Here is a 14549-nt window from a genome sequence, read left to right as displayed (position 1 = left end):
CCTCGAAAAGAGATGAGTCAATTTCGGTATAGTTTGTAAATAATCTAAAAAATTATTAAATTATAAAATTAGATTAATTGATTATTATATATTAAAATATTTTTTAATCTGAAAAAATAAATTTCAAGTAATCTTTATATAATTTCTATTTCAAAAACTAATTTTTCAATTATTAAATAAATATAACAAAATCTATGTTACTTATGCAATCCCAAACATCACACATAAGTTTAAAAACAAATAATTTTGAATTAAGGACCGGTAATTTCTTTTCGATTTAATAAATATTATATACACATCTTTTCACTACCTTCTCATTTTTATCAATGACTTGATATTATTTATTATTATTTTTAAAATAAAAAAATACATATAAGATTTGACAGCAATAAAATAAAAGAGTAGTATTATTTAAATGTTTATATATTATATACATTATATAATTTGATCTATAAAAATTAAAAATTAAAATTTGTTTTTTTATTAAATAATCTAATTTATAACATAATAACTAATGATGCGAGGAAGGTTTTTTGTTTTTTAAATGTGGAGGTTTTTTCAATAAATTTTTTTACGTACAAGTAAGGTTATGTACTAATATGATATTAACATTGATTTTTTCATATTTAAAATATAAATTGACACTATTTTTAATAAAATCTATTTTTTAACTAATTACATTAAATTAATATATATTAATACGTAATTATACTTGCAAGTAGATTTTCTATTTTCTCCTATTCATGAAAACATATAAGAAAAATGTTTGGATCCCGATAATGATTTTGAGCATCTTTTTAGATATATTTTTTTTAATTTTTAATTTTTTTATTTAATAATTAAGTAAATAAATTTTATAGATATTGTAAATTTTATTTTTTTTAATATATAAAATAAAAATTTTACACTTATCGAAATCGAGCCGGTGGCGGTAGAGCGACTCAAAATAGAATTTTGCTATATACAAGCAAAGTCGCGTACTAATTTACGTACCAATATTGATTCTTTTTTACTTAAATTTTAAATTAATATTATTTTTAATAAAATCTATTTTTTATCCAAATACAATATATTAATGCAATTAGATTTTTTCCTAAAAATATAATCAGTTTTGAGGCTCTCCTCCGACAACAACAAAAATAAAAAAACGAAAAAACGAAAAAGAAAAAGAACCAATAGAACTTCTCTTCCGGTTCCTCGTTCTCGGTCAAACCTGCACAGAGACGCGGCACTAACATTAATTACCGTTTTTCCCCCAAACTTCTTTGAATTTTAGTAGAAAATTGTACACATGAATTTTCAACGATGATCTCGATTTAATGCGTTTCTCCAGCCCTTCTCAAGCCAAAACCTCACAGTCCTCTCGGTCTGCGGTAGTGGTTACCGTGGCGGTGCAGTTCTTCCCATTCGGAGGAACGCACTGAAAGTTTCAATGGCGGCTCCTCGGAATCTGATGGGCGACAACGGGCGGCTGTTGAGAGACGAAGAGAATGGTCTCGGAGAGGACGATTCGCCCACCGGCAAGAAGCCCAAATCGGAGAGATTCACCTTGTCTCGCTGGGAGTTCGTCGCCGCCATCGGCATCTTCGTCATCTTTTCCACCGGACTCTTCTGCATCTACTTGACCATGCCCGCCGCAGACTACGGCAAACTCAAGTTGCCTCGCAGCGTTTCGGATCTTCGTTTGCTCAAGTGCGTTCCCTTTTCGATTTGTTCCTTTAATTTATCTTTTCTTTTGACAATATTAGCTTTTTGTTCATGTAATTTTTCTTTTTCTTCGATTTTTTTTTTTAGGTAACTCGCATTCTATAGAAATACATACTGAGATGTGTTGCATGACCTGTTACAACGTATAAGTGGGATAGGGGTCGTGCATACGGTGGCACGCTAGTGGTCAATTTCTTGTTTGGGAACCGTTTGGGGAATGCGAGAACGCCATTAAATGATTATCCCCATTTGTTTCATAATGTAGATTACAATGCCTTCTAGTTACGTGGTAAATTGGGGTTCGAAGTTGAATTTGATTATGAAGTTATATCGTGTAGATCTCTAAAAGGTAGTTCCTATGGGTAGATTTATGTATACTATCTCTACTCAGCTGCTCATCAGTGGTTCCTATGGGTAGATTTATGCATACCATCTTTACTCGCTGCCATCACGTAAGAGTTTGTGCGTTTGCCCCGAGAAATCATGGCTTCTGTGGTGCAAATTCGATTCATTTAATTTCGTTACATTTCTTTCATATATACCGCATTATGATCCAAAAATAGTTGTATTGACTCTGTTCGCCTGTAAACGTCAACTTTTGGTATTACCGGCTTGCTGTATCATTTGGGCATCTTTGTTTGCTTTCATGTTTAACCGCATTATGCATTTCCTGAACTATACTTATTTCGAATTTTGCTTCAGAGATCATCTGGCATCGTATGCTAAGGATTACCCGGCTCAATTCATGCTGGGTTACTGCTCCGTATACATCTTCATGCAGACATTCATGATTCCTGGAACAATTTTCCTGTCTTTGCTAGCTGGAGCTCTTTTTGGTGTTATCAGAGGTCTTCCCTTAGTTGTTTTTAATGCTACAGCTGGAGCATCGTGCTGCTTCTTTTTGTCCAAGTTAATTGGCAAGCCTATTGTTAGTTGGTTGTGGAATGAAAGGTTGAGATTCTTCCAATCAGAGGTATATCTTCTTGTAGTTTTTTTGTTTGTGATAAGTTAATTTTTCATATCCTAAAATTACCATTAACCTGAACTTTCATGGAATCAGATAGCTAAGCGTAGAGATAAGCTGCTGAATTACATGCTTTTTCTGAGGATAACTCCAACATTGCCCAACCTTTTCATCAATTTGGCATCTCCGATTGTCGATATACCATTTCATGTTTTCTTTCTGGCTACTTTGATTGGTCTTATTCCGGCATCCTATATCATAGTCAGAGTAAGTCCCTTTCTTCCCCCTCGTAGATCGGAGTTATTATTTGAGACGCATATGTTGTTTCCTTCTGATTATTTAATGTATGTGAACTTTTTACTGTTGCCTTTGTATTGATTATTTGTCATTTGTTCCTTCTTGTGTTATTTGCTTCTTTGTGGTTGGTGTTACAGTCATGCAATGCTGGACATACTGGTTAGATTTAAAGAACACACAGAAAACGGCTCCCCTTTGTGAACTGATAAGAAAACCTTTGCTGCATCTCACGATTAAGCTATATTTTTAAAGGTTTAGAGAAATAGGCATGATTTGGTAGTGGCATGGAGAGGTCTTTAATTTTGTTTTATATCCATTGTCTAGAGTTGGGAGGGTGCTTTTTATACACATGTTGGCCTAGACTTCTCAATTGTGAAGCACCTCTTTAAATTTATACTATTGGGGACGTCTCTTTAAGTTTATACTGAAGTTCTGATTAAGAAGTCTTTTAGTGGACCATTTATTGCCTAACAAGTGCTGAATATGCAAACCTGGAATTTGTTTTTTTTTTTTATTGGCACCGAGTGTCCAGCAACAGTGTCCCGACTAATCCCAGGGGTGCACAGGCCCTCGGCGAGGAATTTCCTACAAGTGCACACCAGATAATTCAAAGGGAAAATCCCCCAATCCGATGGCCCCTAGAGATTGTTTGCACTCAAGGGCATTTGAACCTTAGACTTGGGGGGACCATACTCCCAAGTCCAAGGCCTTTACCACTTGAGCCAACCCCTAGAGGTTAATATGTAAACCTGGAATTAGGGTAGCTAATAACACCTTTTCATTGTTCATTATTCTCAATCTATTTTTGCCTCAACTCCTACAAACAAAACCAAGTGTCAAAGTGGCTGGATCTTTTTTTTTTTTTTTAATCAGTAAATAAGAATTTTATCGATAATAGGTGAAAGCCAAGTAGATGGGACATAGAGCCGAAGTGGCTGGATTTTTTTTTTCCCAATCAGAATCTTTGTTTTTTTTGAACCATTCCCAACCAGAACCTCATCTTTGAACTTGAACCTTATGCATAGGGGATAACCATTTAAGAATGGAATGGAGGACATTACATTCAGTTGAAATTTTCCTTTTGCTTTACGTGCTCCCTGCATCCTCCCCACATCAAGGAAGGGATGAATATACTTGTAATCTGAAGCTTTTTCCTACATTCTGTTGTCATCTTTTTATCTTTTCTTTTTTGATCCATCGTTGGATTACTATGGTTTTTTTTAACTGTTTTCGTCAATTGACCTTTTCTGGGAATTTTATAATTGATCTTATTTCTTGGTATTTCTCTCCATGGGCTTAGTAGATCCTGTATATATTTTATCTGTTCTTCCTTTAGATTAAATTATTTACATATAATCAATAATTTTATCATTAAACTGTTCAATAAAATTGGTTTTTTTGTTTTTTGTCATTTATCAATTACCTTACTTTTGCTGCTCTTTTTTATATAGGCTGGCCTGGCTCTTGGGGATCTCAAGTCAGTCAAGGATCTTTATGATTTCAAAACCCTGTCTGTTCTATTTCTGATTGGTTTCATCTCCATTTGTCCTACCCTTCTGAAAAGGAAGAAAATCTATGAGTGAAGTTCCCTTGAAAAGGCCTCCTCCCATTCTTCGATTCAAGTTTGAAGAGGAAGCAAACCTGAGAATGTTGGTGGGCCCCTCCCATCTTCTTGTCCGAGGCATATTGTTAGCATTTAGATTATATTGTGAACTCTAACAATGAATTAGGATGATTAGGGCAATAACTTGATATCCAAAGTAAAAAATGTTAAATGAAAAGGGAATTTGGTATAGGCTCCAAAAAGTTCAGTTTTTTTCCCACTGGATTAGTCATTATGGAGTCATTTAGCGTTTGGAAAGATGTGTGTCAACTGTTCTTCTAGTGTTTAAGCGCGTGTAATTTGCACAGACGAAGGGAATTGAAATGGTCCTGTATCGTTGATTTTTGTTTCAGTAACAAATACTACAGTTCACAGTTAGTCACTGTAAGCATTGTCAAATGTAATCAGGCAGAATATCAAGTGCAGAGACATTTGAAAAGTGAAGCGAATTTGTCCCACAAAAAATTCTGGGAATTGATAATTTCACTTTCCCGATATTAAATTGACTATTAAAGTGCAAATCACCGAGGAGAGTTGGACAAAAGCAATAAATCAACGAATTTGTTTAGAAGCCTAACCAAAATCAATGGAGTAATTGGAGTTGAGATTCTAGCATCTACCACTTTTTCGAACAAGGCTCGTGCATTGAGATGCTCGACTCGAGTTTAACATTTAGTTTTTAACATGTAATCGGCCTCAGCCTAGAGACCATGTTTGTTTACCGTATTCAATGACCACTCTATCAACATTGACTTAGTGGTAGCCTTTTCTCTTTTGGCGACTTCACACATTTATTAGTATTCAATAACTTAATACCATGCTCAAACATAGTATCAAGGCATTTTAATACAGCCTATAAGTCATTCCCTCCGTGACTTGAACTCATGACGTGGTCTCTATTCTCATACCAATTGTTAAAAATCCAACCATTAATCCACAAGCCTTATGAATATTGGATATTAATTTGGTTAAACTTTTAACCGTCAAGATCATAACTGGGTGTGAGACTCTATAAGTTACATAAGTGTTCTTCTACAGCTATGATGGTGCAGAACAGATTGGAGATAGAACCACGAACATAAAAAATTTGAAGTAGAAGCATTTTGTTGACGTCTCACCAACAAGTAATTAGAGTCTCACCAATTCACCAATTCAGTATATTGGAGTCACACCAATATTAAAAACAGACTCTGTGACACCCCCAAATTCCGTTTGGGATCGGACGGACATTTGAAGCGTCGAGACATGCAACACAAGGTTACCTGCCCCCGTTCATGACATATAAGATGTAATATTCCTAACATGCATCTAACAATATGCAATATTCGCAGCGGATAAATTTTTTCTTTAGCAATACTATGCACCGAATTGAAAATATCTCAAATACTTAAAACATACTTCATACATAAAAATCCATTGAACAACTAAGATCACAACACTAGTCCAAAATGGTTATGATCCAAAAAGTAGTAGAGATGCAACTCAATCGTACAAGTAGTAATTTACGTTAATTACTATATCAACATTTATGTCGCACCGTCACTTAGTCAACTGTGTCTAGTTGATCAGCTCCTGATTCTCTTTCAGGTCCTGTAACAAGATCTACCATTCAGGGGGAATGGTAGTTGGGACTATCAAAGTGAGATTTGATTACAAATCTCAGTAAGTTAACAAAAAAACTTCCACACAAGCTAATGATGCATGGATGACAGTAAAAGCATAAATGCATAATCAAATTCATAAGTAATTAAAGCATAACTTGGAGTACAACATAGCATAATTGACATAACTTAAATTGAAACATGAACTGAACTTGACTTGACATGAACTTGATCTGAAACTTGACTTAGCATGAACTTGCTTTGAAACTTGAATTAACATGAAAAATACATACTCCACAGTTGTTGTGGCCCCATATATTTTACGTGTAAATACATACTCCACAGTTGTTGTGGCCCCATGTATTCTACGCAAACTTGACTTAACATAAAAAATACATATTCCACAGTTGTTGTGGCCCCATGTATTCTACACAAACTTGACTTAACATGAAAAATACATACTCCACAGTTGTTGTGGCCCCATGTATTCTACGCATCACAATTGTAGTTAAATACATACTCCACAGTTGTTGTGGCCCCATGTATTCTACACAAACATAATGTACTCAAGATGAAACGTGACTGGAATACAAAAAGACTGAAGCCCTGACGTAACATAACGTGACTTGAACATAACTTGAAATACATGACCAACTTGAGATAGAAACATTTCGTAACATGGCATAACATATAATAGACAACATATTTAACATGACATATTTGCAACAGTGAATATTACATGACTTGACATACATGTAATAGATGACATACTTAGCATGACGTACTTGTAATGTACAGTAATACATAACAGAATATATTATGTAACATATAAAAATTGATGACAGAATAAATTCTGTATAATAGACAATTACGTGATAACTTGGCATGACATGACATATATGATAACACACATACATACACTGTAGTTCTTTTACTTAGTACACATACACAGTAGACTGCTAGTAAGTTAAAAGCTAACTTACCTCGATCTCCGCGTTTCTTATAAAACTTCAAGTGCGATCACGAGGAACTGTAATTAGTAATTCTAAAAGTTAGAACTAAATCACTAATAATTTGAAATATGGAAAATACTAACTTAAAGAGTAAAATTTTCATTTTACTCTCTACATGTGGAAAAATGACCGTTTTACCCATAACTTAAGGATTTTGCATACTAACTCTAAAAGTTTCTAAAATTTACATTCCTCATGTAAATTTTATCCTAAACTTAAATATCAACTCAGAAAAATTTAAAACAAAACACAACTATGAAGAACACACTATGGTTGAAACATCCATAGGCCATTTCCCTTTATTTTTGTTGCAATTCCTTCCAACTTCAAAACTCATGCTTAAACCAAAATTTTGCAACAAACATCTTCCAATCCTAAGTTCAAAACCATACTTAAAACATCCATTTAGAAAAAGCTAATAATCAACACCAAACTTTTTTGTAAAAAGATCCAAGCACTTGAATCACAAGTTTTGACCTTAAATCAAAACATCTCCAAGAATTTCAAAAATCAAATCTTACTTCTAACATATTCATAATATCATCCTAACATCAACCATGCTTTAAATCATCAAACTAAAGTCACCAAAATCACAAAATAAAATTTGGAGTTTTTGGTTTTACACTTAGTCCAAAAACAGAAACTTTTTCCTCAACTAGTTTTGATAAATCTCTTGATCTATGACTTATAAATATATGATCTTCAAACCAAACCATTACATGGTTTAAAAAGATGTCCTAAAACATATACAAGCTTCTAATTCAAGATCACATGATTAGAAATTAATCAAAACATAAATTTAGCCAAGAATATCCACACTTTGGCTTATCTGAATATCTCTTTGCATAAAATTTCATATCTTTGAAACTAACATCAAGTATCTTCAAAATAATAATATAACATGTATATAAGATGTTTAGGATCCTCCAATAAAATTATCAAAGTCATTAGAATAGGTTTAGACCACCAAAGAGTTAAACTTTCTCAAAACAGAAACTGTTTTTCCTCTTCCAGTTTCTAAGTTTCTAAATCTAAGAAAATCTTTCATCAAAACCTTTAATCATGCAAAAATCCTCAACCAATAGTCATATATACATGTTAACAATACTCCATAAAAATTTCGGACTAATATCTATCAATTAGCTTGGTCAAAAACTCCAAACTATAACATACTCTCCAGATTCACGCCCAGAATGACCTTTCTATGGTTAAAAATATTTTTGACCGACCAAATGACCATGGAATGATACGAAAAATACATCTACGGAAACTAGACTCAAAGAGGAACAACTTATATGAAGGAGACTTTATGATAAAACACTTACAAAAGCTTCGAAATGGGTGTGCAAAAGAACTCCTAAAAGCTGTCCGAGAGAGAGTGTTTGGTATTCTTTCAATGGAAAGCATAAATGAAGATAATTTCGTGGGGAGGGATGGCTGGAGATATTTGTGGATAAGATATGGAAGAGATGAGGCTGGAGTGAGAGTTAAGTGTAGGACTCTCTTACCCGAAATGAGAGTTAAGTGTAGGACTCTCTTACCGGAGTGAGAGTGGAGTGTAGGACTCTCTTACCTAATAATATCTACAAAAATCAACTCAAGATATTTTTACCCAATAATATCCACGAAATTAGTTCAAAATATTTTCTAAATGTGGAGTAGACTTGGAAGAGTAAGGTGGTTAAAATCTTTCCATGTGTATTTTAAATCTATGTTCTTAAGATATTTTCCAAATGTGTATTTTGCTTAGGTGTCATGATCTCACACCTTAATTTCCTTCACAATTCCATCTAATGGTTTCTCTTTGTGCTAAGTATCTAATACTATTCATTATGTGTGGTTAAGATCTTGCCAAGTATCCAAATAAAATTTCGCTAACCTAATTTGGACATTTCACACTGTGATTTTGAAAACACTGCATTTAGTACGTTTACCGAGATTACTATTCACTCCAAAAATAAACGTAATAAACTTAGTACTGAAAAATCCTAAATATTCAATTAAGCCTAGTGGTGTAGACTATAATGTATTCTGACACTTCTAACTATCTCAAATAATTAAAATCGCATTTCTGGCACCATAGTGAGTGATAACACTAACTATGTTCACAGGCTAAAACCTATGCGATTAGTCGATTCGTGTAAACTTACGGAATTTTCACGAGGTTCTTAAGGTCAAAAGAAATTCCACAATTGAATTTCTAGCAGGCTGTTACAGACTCTATGCACACAAAGATAGCAGTAAACTAACCAAAAAACTTTGAATAATATTTCTCTGAATTGTTTTGTTTTTGAGTTAATTTTGGAGTGTTCTGTTTATTGTAAGTAGGAGTTGGGAGTCCTAGACTCTGGAGTTTTAGCTTGTTTTGGTTTAGTTTCTATATCTACATCGTCAAAACATTGCAGACTTTTTGTGCAGAGAGACTATGTGCTTGATATTGGTGCGACTCCAACAATATTGAATTGGTGAGACTCTTAATTCTTTGTTGGTGAGACGTCAACAAGCTGCTTCTATATCTGTGCTCCTGAACCCCTGTTTCCTCTTTCCAATCTGTTCTGCACCACACTAGAGGCAATCTGATAATGAGACAACATTATAAGGAGATAAAACTTGGAAAGCATGCCCATTGATACCGATTCCAATTCCCCCGTGGAGGATAGTTGTCCTCCTGTCTTCTTTATTTAGTTTCGAACTAAAATCAGCATATCTTAGTGGAATGTTGATTCGAGGGGAGGTTTAATGGAAACCTTAGCATGGCAGCATATTGGAGGAAATTTCCTCAAGTGACTTGACATGGGTCTTGCTCCATGATTGGTTCAATGTCGCCACTGCAGGACATTCTTGGCTTCGTAGTTGACATAGATGGAACTCTTGGTCATCCCTGCTTTGCATATCAATTCACGAAGGGCCCGTGGCATAAATGAAAAATGGTAAATAATGAATGATATAGTGAATGATTATATAACAAAAAACAATGCATCAGACAGGATTTTCACAATGCATTCTAATTGAGCAATTCATTTTGGCACAAAGTAACTTTTATAATCCATTGCTGGAGTTAGTTCCCTACAGAGGAAATTACATACAAATCGGAGAACAAGACCTTCACTAAAGCATTCAGATGTCAATCCTCAGTACTGTACTCGCCAAGAAACCCTATGATTCAAGTGTAACAGCTGGATAGTCCTGATAGCCTGTGATGCCTGTTATGCGTATCCTTGTATTTGGCTGCATTATAAGTAACAACGAAATCATCATAACAGGATTAGCAAACACAAAAAATGAGTCAAATTGTATTATTTTTGGGAAGTACAGATCTAAAACGACACATAGATGAGTCATGAGAGTTGGACTATTGCTCTCTATCTGTGGTTGCAACTAGGATGGATGTACCAAAATGGGTAGGTTAACGGAACAAATCTTTATAGCAGGCAACATTACTCAAGCTGACCACATAAATCTCCACCTGATGGCATGCTAACCACCATGGACCAGAAACTGTGGGTCAATTCTGTCAATTAAACCCACAAAAAAGGAAAAGCAAAGAAAAATGCAATCAAGCTTTAGAAGTCAGAAATGTGCAAGTGATGTCTCCGTTTAAAGCATCTGAAGGCTAAGCGGTTCAATATTATTGAGCGAGAGTGTAACGCATGGAAGGCCCAAACCACATGGCCTATACTCTAAACGGACTAGTTAATTATACAATTGGAGCCCAATTAGAACCTTATAAAAAGCAAGAACTTCTCCTTCCCAAGTAATGTGGGATTCTATATACCAACTACCCTTATCCTTATCATATGGGGGTATCGCAATCTACCCCACTTAAATTCCTGACGTTTTCATCGGACCAGTCTATCGTAGGTGGCACGGCTCAAGCCCCACATTTCTAGTTTGGATAATCTCTTATACCATTTCTCGATTTGTGCGTATCATCCTTGCGCAGGGGCCATGCTAATCTTCTTTGTATCGTTCCAATTTTATCGGATGTCCCCATTGGAACATTATAAAGAGCAAGAACTTTTCATTCTCAAACAATGTAGAATTTCATACACCACTTACCTTATCCTCTTATCATATGGGGTATATCACAGATAAGATCTTATAATTGCCCTCATCGCTTGGCTGAAGAAGCAGGTTCAGATAGACAAGAAAATTGTTCAAGGAGGAGACTCTGAGCTTAGAAAGAAACATTAAAGTTGTTTATTTTCTATGAGGGATAGAAAGAAATAGAAAGGGTAATCTTTTGAGAAAGAGCGAAGCCTACAACCCTGGATGCGTAATGATATACCATGCAGTAACTTTCTTTTAAAACTTATTTTTGTGCCAAACACTCAAAAAAACAAAAGTAGTTGATTTATGCATTCACCAGAATTGCATCCATGCACTTAACCATTTAGAGTGGCCAGTTTATCATTGATGATATGAGTAAACCATGAAACATACTTGTCGATGACCAATGTTTCTTCGATAGTTTTTCTTCTTCTTATACTTGAAGACAATTACTTTGGGATCTAAACCCTGCATTAAAAACGTGGTGGTCACATACAGAGGAAGTAGATGAAAATAATCAGAATGCCAAAACAATATATATCAGGAGGTAGAGAACAACCTGCTCTTCAACTACAGCATGCACAGCAGCATTAGTCACCACTGGTTTTCCAATGTACGTACTTGTTCTGGTTCCGATGAGTAACACCTTGTTCAGGATAATCTGCGCAAGCAACAAAGTTCAAACAACTTAATTTAGGCAATCTTAAGAGTAGTTAGGGTTTGTTAAGTTTTTTTAATAACTACCGACTCAGAGGAACTAAATTTCCAAAGAGTTAAAATTATTATTATTTGGATGTGCTTAGAATTTGAATTAATGCCCTATTTTAGACAACTCCACATTTCGAATGAAAATTTTGCTTTGTGTAATATTATCCGATGTACTCATGCACACTCAATTAGTATTTACTATATAAAATTACCCAGATATCTGTTGATTAGGGATGTAAATCTTATGTTGTTTGATTCTAGAGCATCCACATCATTGAGATTGTATTAGCAAGGTAATAAATCAAATGGTGAATTGAAACCGTAGTTGAGAATTTACACTTTTCAGATAAGAAAGAAACTTTGATATTGGAAAGAAAGTTTAGCCAACAAAATCACCAAACTCTTCTAAAAGAAATAAGTAAACTGAGAGACAAAGGACAATCCGCACAAAGGGGAACCGTTGAGTTCACGGTCTTCATATAAGAAAATAGGATGACGAGTGATATAGCTTTTCGACAAGTGCACAGACAACGATTTGAAAAAATAAACAATAATAATCAAGAACATATTGGAATAACTTACAGAAAGAAAGGGAAAAGAAATGGAATACATGCCTTATCGTTGACATTAGCGCCTTTAAGCCTCTGAGTATAGATAAACCGCCCAGGAAAAACAATGTATTGGCGCGATCCTATCTAAACAAGGTGGAAAAACAACATCCACGACCAAAGAATATAGACAGCATTAGTTTGTGTGATATGAACAGCCTTAAAGTACTCTAAAGACATGAATAATAATCAGAATATCACCGGCAATTCCAAAATTACAGTAAATAAGATATAAAAGAAGTGTTCAGACGCATACAAGCTATCGAAATTATTACTAGGAGAACAAGATATAACACCGAGAAATATGTGAAACGGTGAGCATTATCTGGATAAAGTTATAAACACAGAATTACTCCAAAAACCATAAATATCAGCGGAAACCATTAAATGGATCACCTCAAAAACGCTGGAAGTATGCAAAGAGCTTGTGGCTTGGTTTCGCATTTACTCACCATAACCACAGCGAACACTTGCTCTCGCTTGGGGACTTGAACTGGGGAGGTTTGGACGAATTCTGCGGATTCGGGCTCCGGTGAACCGGATTCAGACTCAAGCACGGCTGCCTCAGATTCTGAGGACTTGGGGAGAAGTGGAAATGTACGCGAAGAATAAGAAGAAGAGAGAGAGAGGGTGGGGGAAGAGGGTAAGAGAGACCTGAGATTGGAATTGTTAGAGAAAGAGAAAGTCGGGGAAGGGTATTGCTTTGTAGAGATTCTGCAGTGGGTTGGGAGAGAGGAACATAAGGAAAGGGTTGCAGAGGCAGAGGCCATTGCTCAAAAAATACAAATTGCTGGCACTTTCTTCTTCACACGGTTCTGCCACTTCTCTCTCACTCTGCTCGTCACCATGACCTTCCTGGGAATTAGGTGTATCCTATCCGCTTCCGTTCGTTAATGACCAATACACCCTTCAAATTGTACTTTTCTAGTTCTAAGTTCTTAACGCAGGATTCTTTCTCGAAAGTCGAAACCTTCATTATCCAACCAATAATCATTAATCCGAATGATTCCTATGCCTAGTTTAAGGTTGTGATTAGATTAATTCAACTCATTCTAAATTAATTATATCAGTTTTAAACTTTGAGTCGTTCTATATACGTATTGCAGTCATAGTCTAAAATTATTAAATTGTCCTCATTTTTAAATTTGAATAGACTAAATTATCCTCTTTTTTCTATAACCTAAATCTCTCAAACACTTCGAATGTTCAGTTTCCATCTAGTCTCTGCCGTGCGTGCCCTCCAGCCCCCCCCAACCACAACGATTAAGTGCATTTCAAGAATAACGCAGCCTTAATTTCGGAAGGAAATACTTTGCATTTCAGGAACAGTAGCAGGTTGAAGCCCTTGCTCCTAGCTTTCACTTTCCTCAACTCGTAAAATTAGAAAATTTTTACAAACAATTAAATATCTTACCACAAACAAGTAAATATTCAAAATATTGGTCTTTTTTGAAGGGATTTCTAGAACTAAACACATGAAATTTCTTAGAACATTTCAAGAACCAAAACACGTTAGAAAAGAAAAGCCCTCACCAAAACCATTTCGGGAGCGGCGACAGCGATGGTTATGCGAGGATGTGCTCGATGATGGCGACGGCGGCAATGGCAAGGGGCGGCTTTGGGTATGGTTTCAGCTGGACAGAGGCGAAGTCCTCTTTGAATTCTGGACAAGGGGCGAAGTCTTGTTTCTATAAAAAGAAACGCAGCGTTTGGAACAAATGAAACGTTGCGTTTCATTTGCCTGCAATGCAGTCCACTTAAGAGGACTGCAATAAGAATAATTCTTAAACTTTAGAGCAGCAGCCAATGATACACTGACATCTCAACAGTATATAAAATAAGAATATGAGCATCACTGTATCATATTATTATTTAAAATACCATAACGTATTTTCCTTCCCTTCTCTTTGTTGCTACCGTGCCCCTTTTGAAAACTCATCCCGTCGACGCCACTCCGACGCCACTAGCCAGTCTGACGGTAGGTAGCCTGATGCAGTC

General features: G+C 35.3%; 2 protein-coding genes and 1 non-coding gene across 3 annotated transcripts; 1 reads left to right on the top strand and 2 right to left on the bottom strand.

Annotated features, from left to right (window-relative positions):
- The first annotated feature begins 1170 nt into the window (after positions 1 to 1170).
- Positions 1171 to 4949, top strand: LOC122274761 (uncharacterized membrane protein At4g09580-like). Its single transcript, XM_043083784.1, has 4 exons — positions 1171 to 1692; positions 2410 to 2680; positions 2768 to 2938; positions 4420 to 4949. The coding sequence occupies exons 1-4, from the start codon at positions 1433 to 1435 to the stop codon at positions 4549 to 4551; spliced, it is 834 nt and encodes a 277-aa protein (XP_042939718.1). The 5' UTR covers positions 1171 to 1432; the 3' UTR covers positions 4552 to 4949.
- Positions 4950 to 10174: 5225 nt separating this feature from the next.
- On the bottom strand, positions 10175 to 13462 carry LOC122274291 (50S ribosomal protein L21, chloroplastic-like). The gene is made up of 5 exons (XM_043083331.1): positions 13004 to 13462; positions 12558 to 12638; positions 11795 to 11896; positions 11629 to 11703; positions 10175 to 10413 (listed from the first exon to the last, which is right to left on the bottom strand). Exons 1-5 carry the CDS (start codon positions 13319 to 13321, stop codon positions 10342 to 10344), a joined length of 648 nt encoding a protein of 215 aa, XP_042939265.1. The 5' UTR covers positions 13322 to 13462; the 3' UTR covers positions 10175 to 10341.
- On the bottom strand, positions 11083 to 11185 carry LOC122274893. The gene has a single exon (XR_006228431.1). It is a non-coding gene; the product is annotated as a U6 spliceosomal RNA (small nuclear RNA).
- Positions 13463 to 14549: the final 1087 nt, after the last annotated feature.

The sequence above is a fragment of the Carya illinoinensis genome, chromosome 8 (assembly GCF_018687715.1).
Source record: "Carya illinoinensis cultivar Pawnee chromosome 8, C.illinoinensisPawnee_v1, whole genome shotgun sequence".
Taxonomy (NCBI): Eukaryota; Viridiplantae; Streptophyta; class Magnoliopsida; order Fagales; family Juglandaceae; genus Carya; species Carya illinoinensis.
This window is presented reverse-complemented; position numbering and strand designations above follow the sequence as displayed.

Excerpts from the sequence above, each read along its gene's own strand:
- LOC122274761 (XM_043083784.1), top strand. The coding sequence starts at position 1,433 with ATGGCGGCTCCTCGGAATCTGATGGGCGACAACGGGCGGCTGTTGAGA. Across the intron at positions 1,693-2,409 it reads TCGGATCTTCGTTTGCTCAA|AGATCATCTGGCATCGTATG; the intron begins GTGCGTTCCCTT and ends ATTTTGCTTCAG. Across the intron at positions 2,681-2,767 it reads TGAGATTCTTCCAATCAGAG|ATAGCTAAGCGTAGAGATAA; the intron begins GTATATCTTCTT and ends TCATGGAATCAG.
- LOC122274291 (XM_043083331.1), bottom strand. The coding sequence starts at position 13,321 with ATGGCCTCTGCCTCTGCAACCCTTTCCTTATGTTCCTCTCTCCCAACC. Across the intron at positions 11,897-12,557 it reads GCGCTAATGTCAACGATAAG|ATTATCCTGAACAAGGTGTT; the intron begins GCATGTATTCCA and ends TTGCTTGCGCAG. Across the intron at positions 10,414-11,628 it reads GAAACATTGGTCATCGACAA|CCAAATACAAGGATACGCAT; the intron begins GTATGTTTCATG and ends CTTATAATGCAG.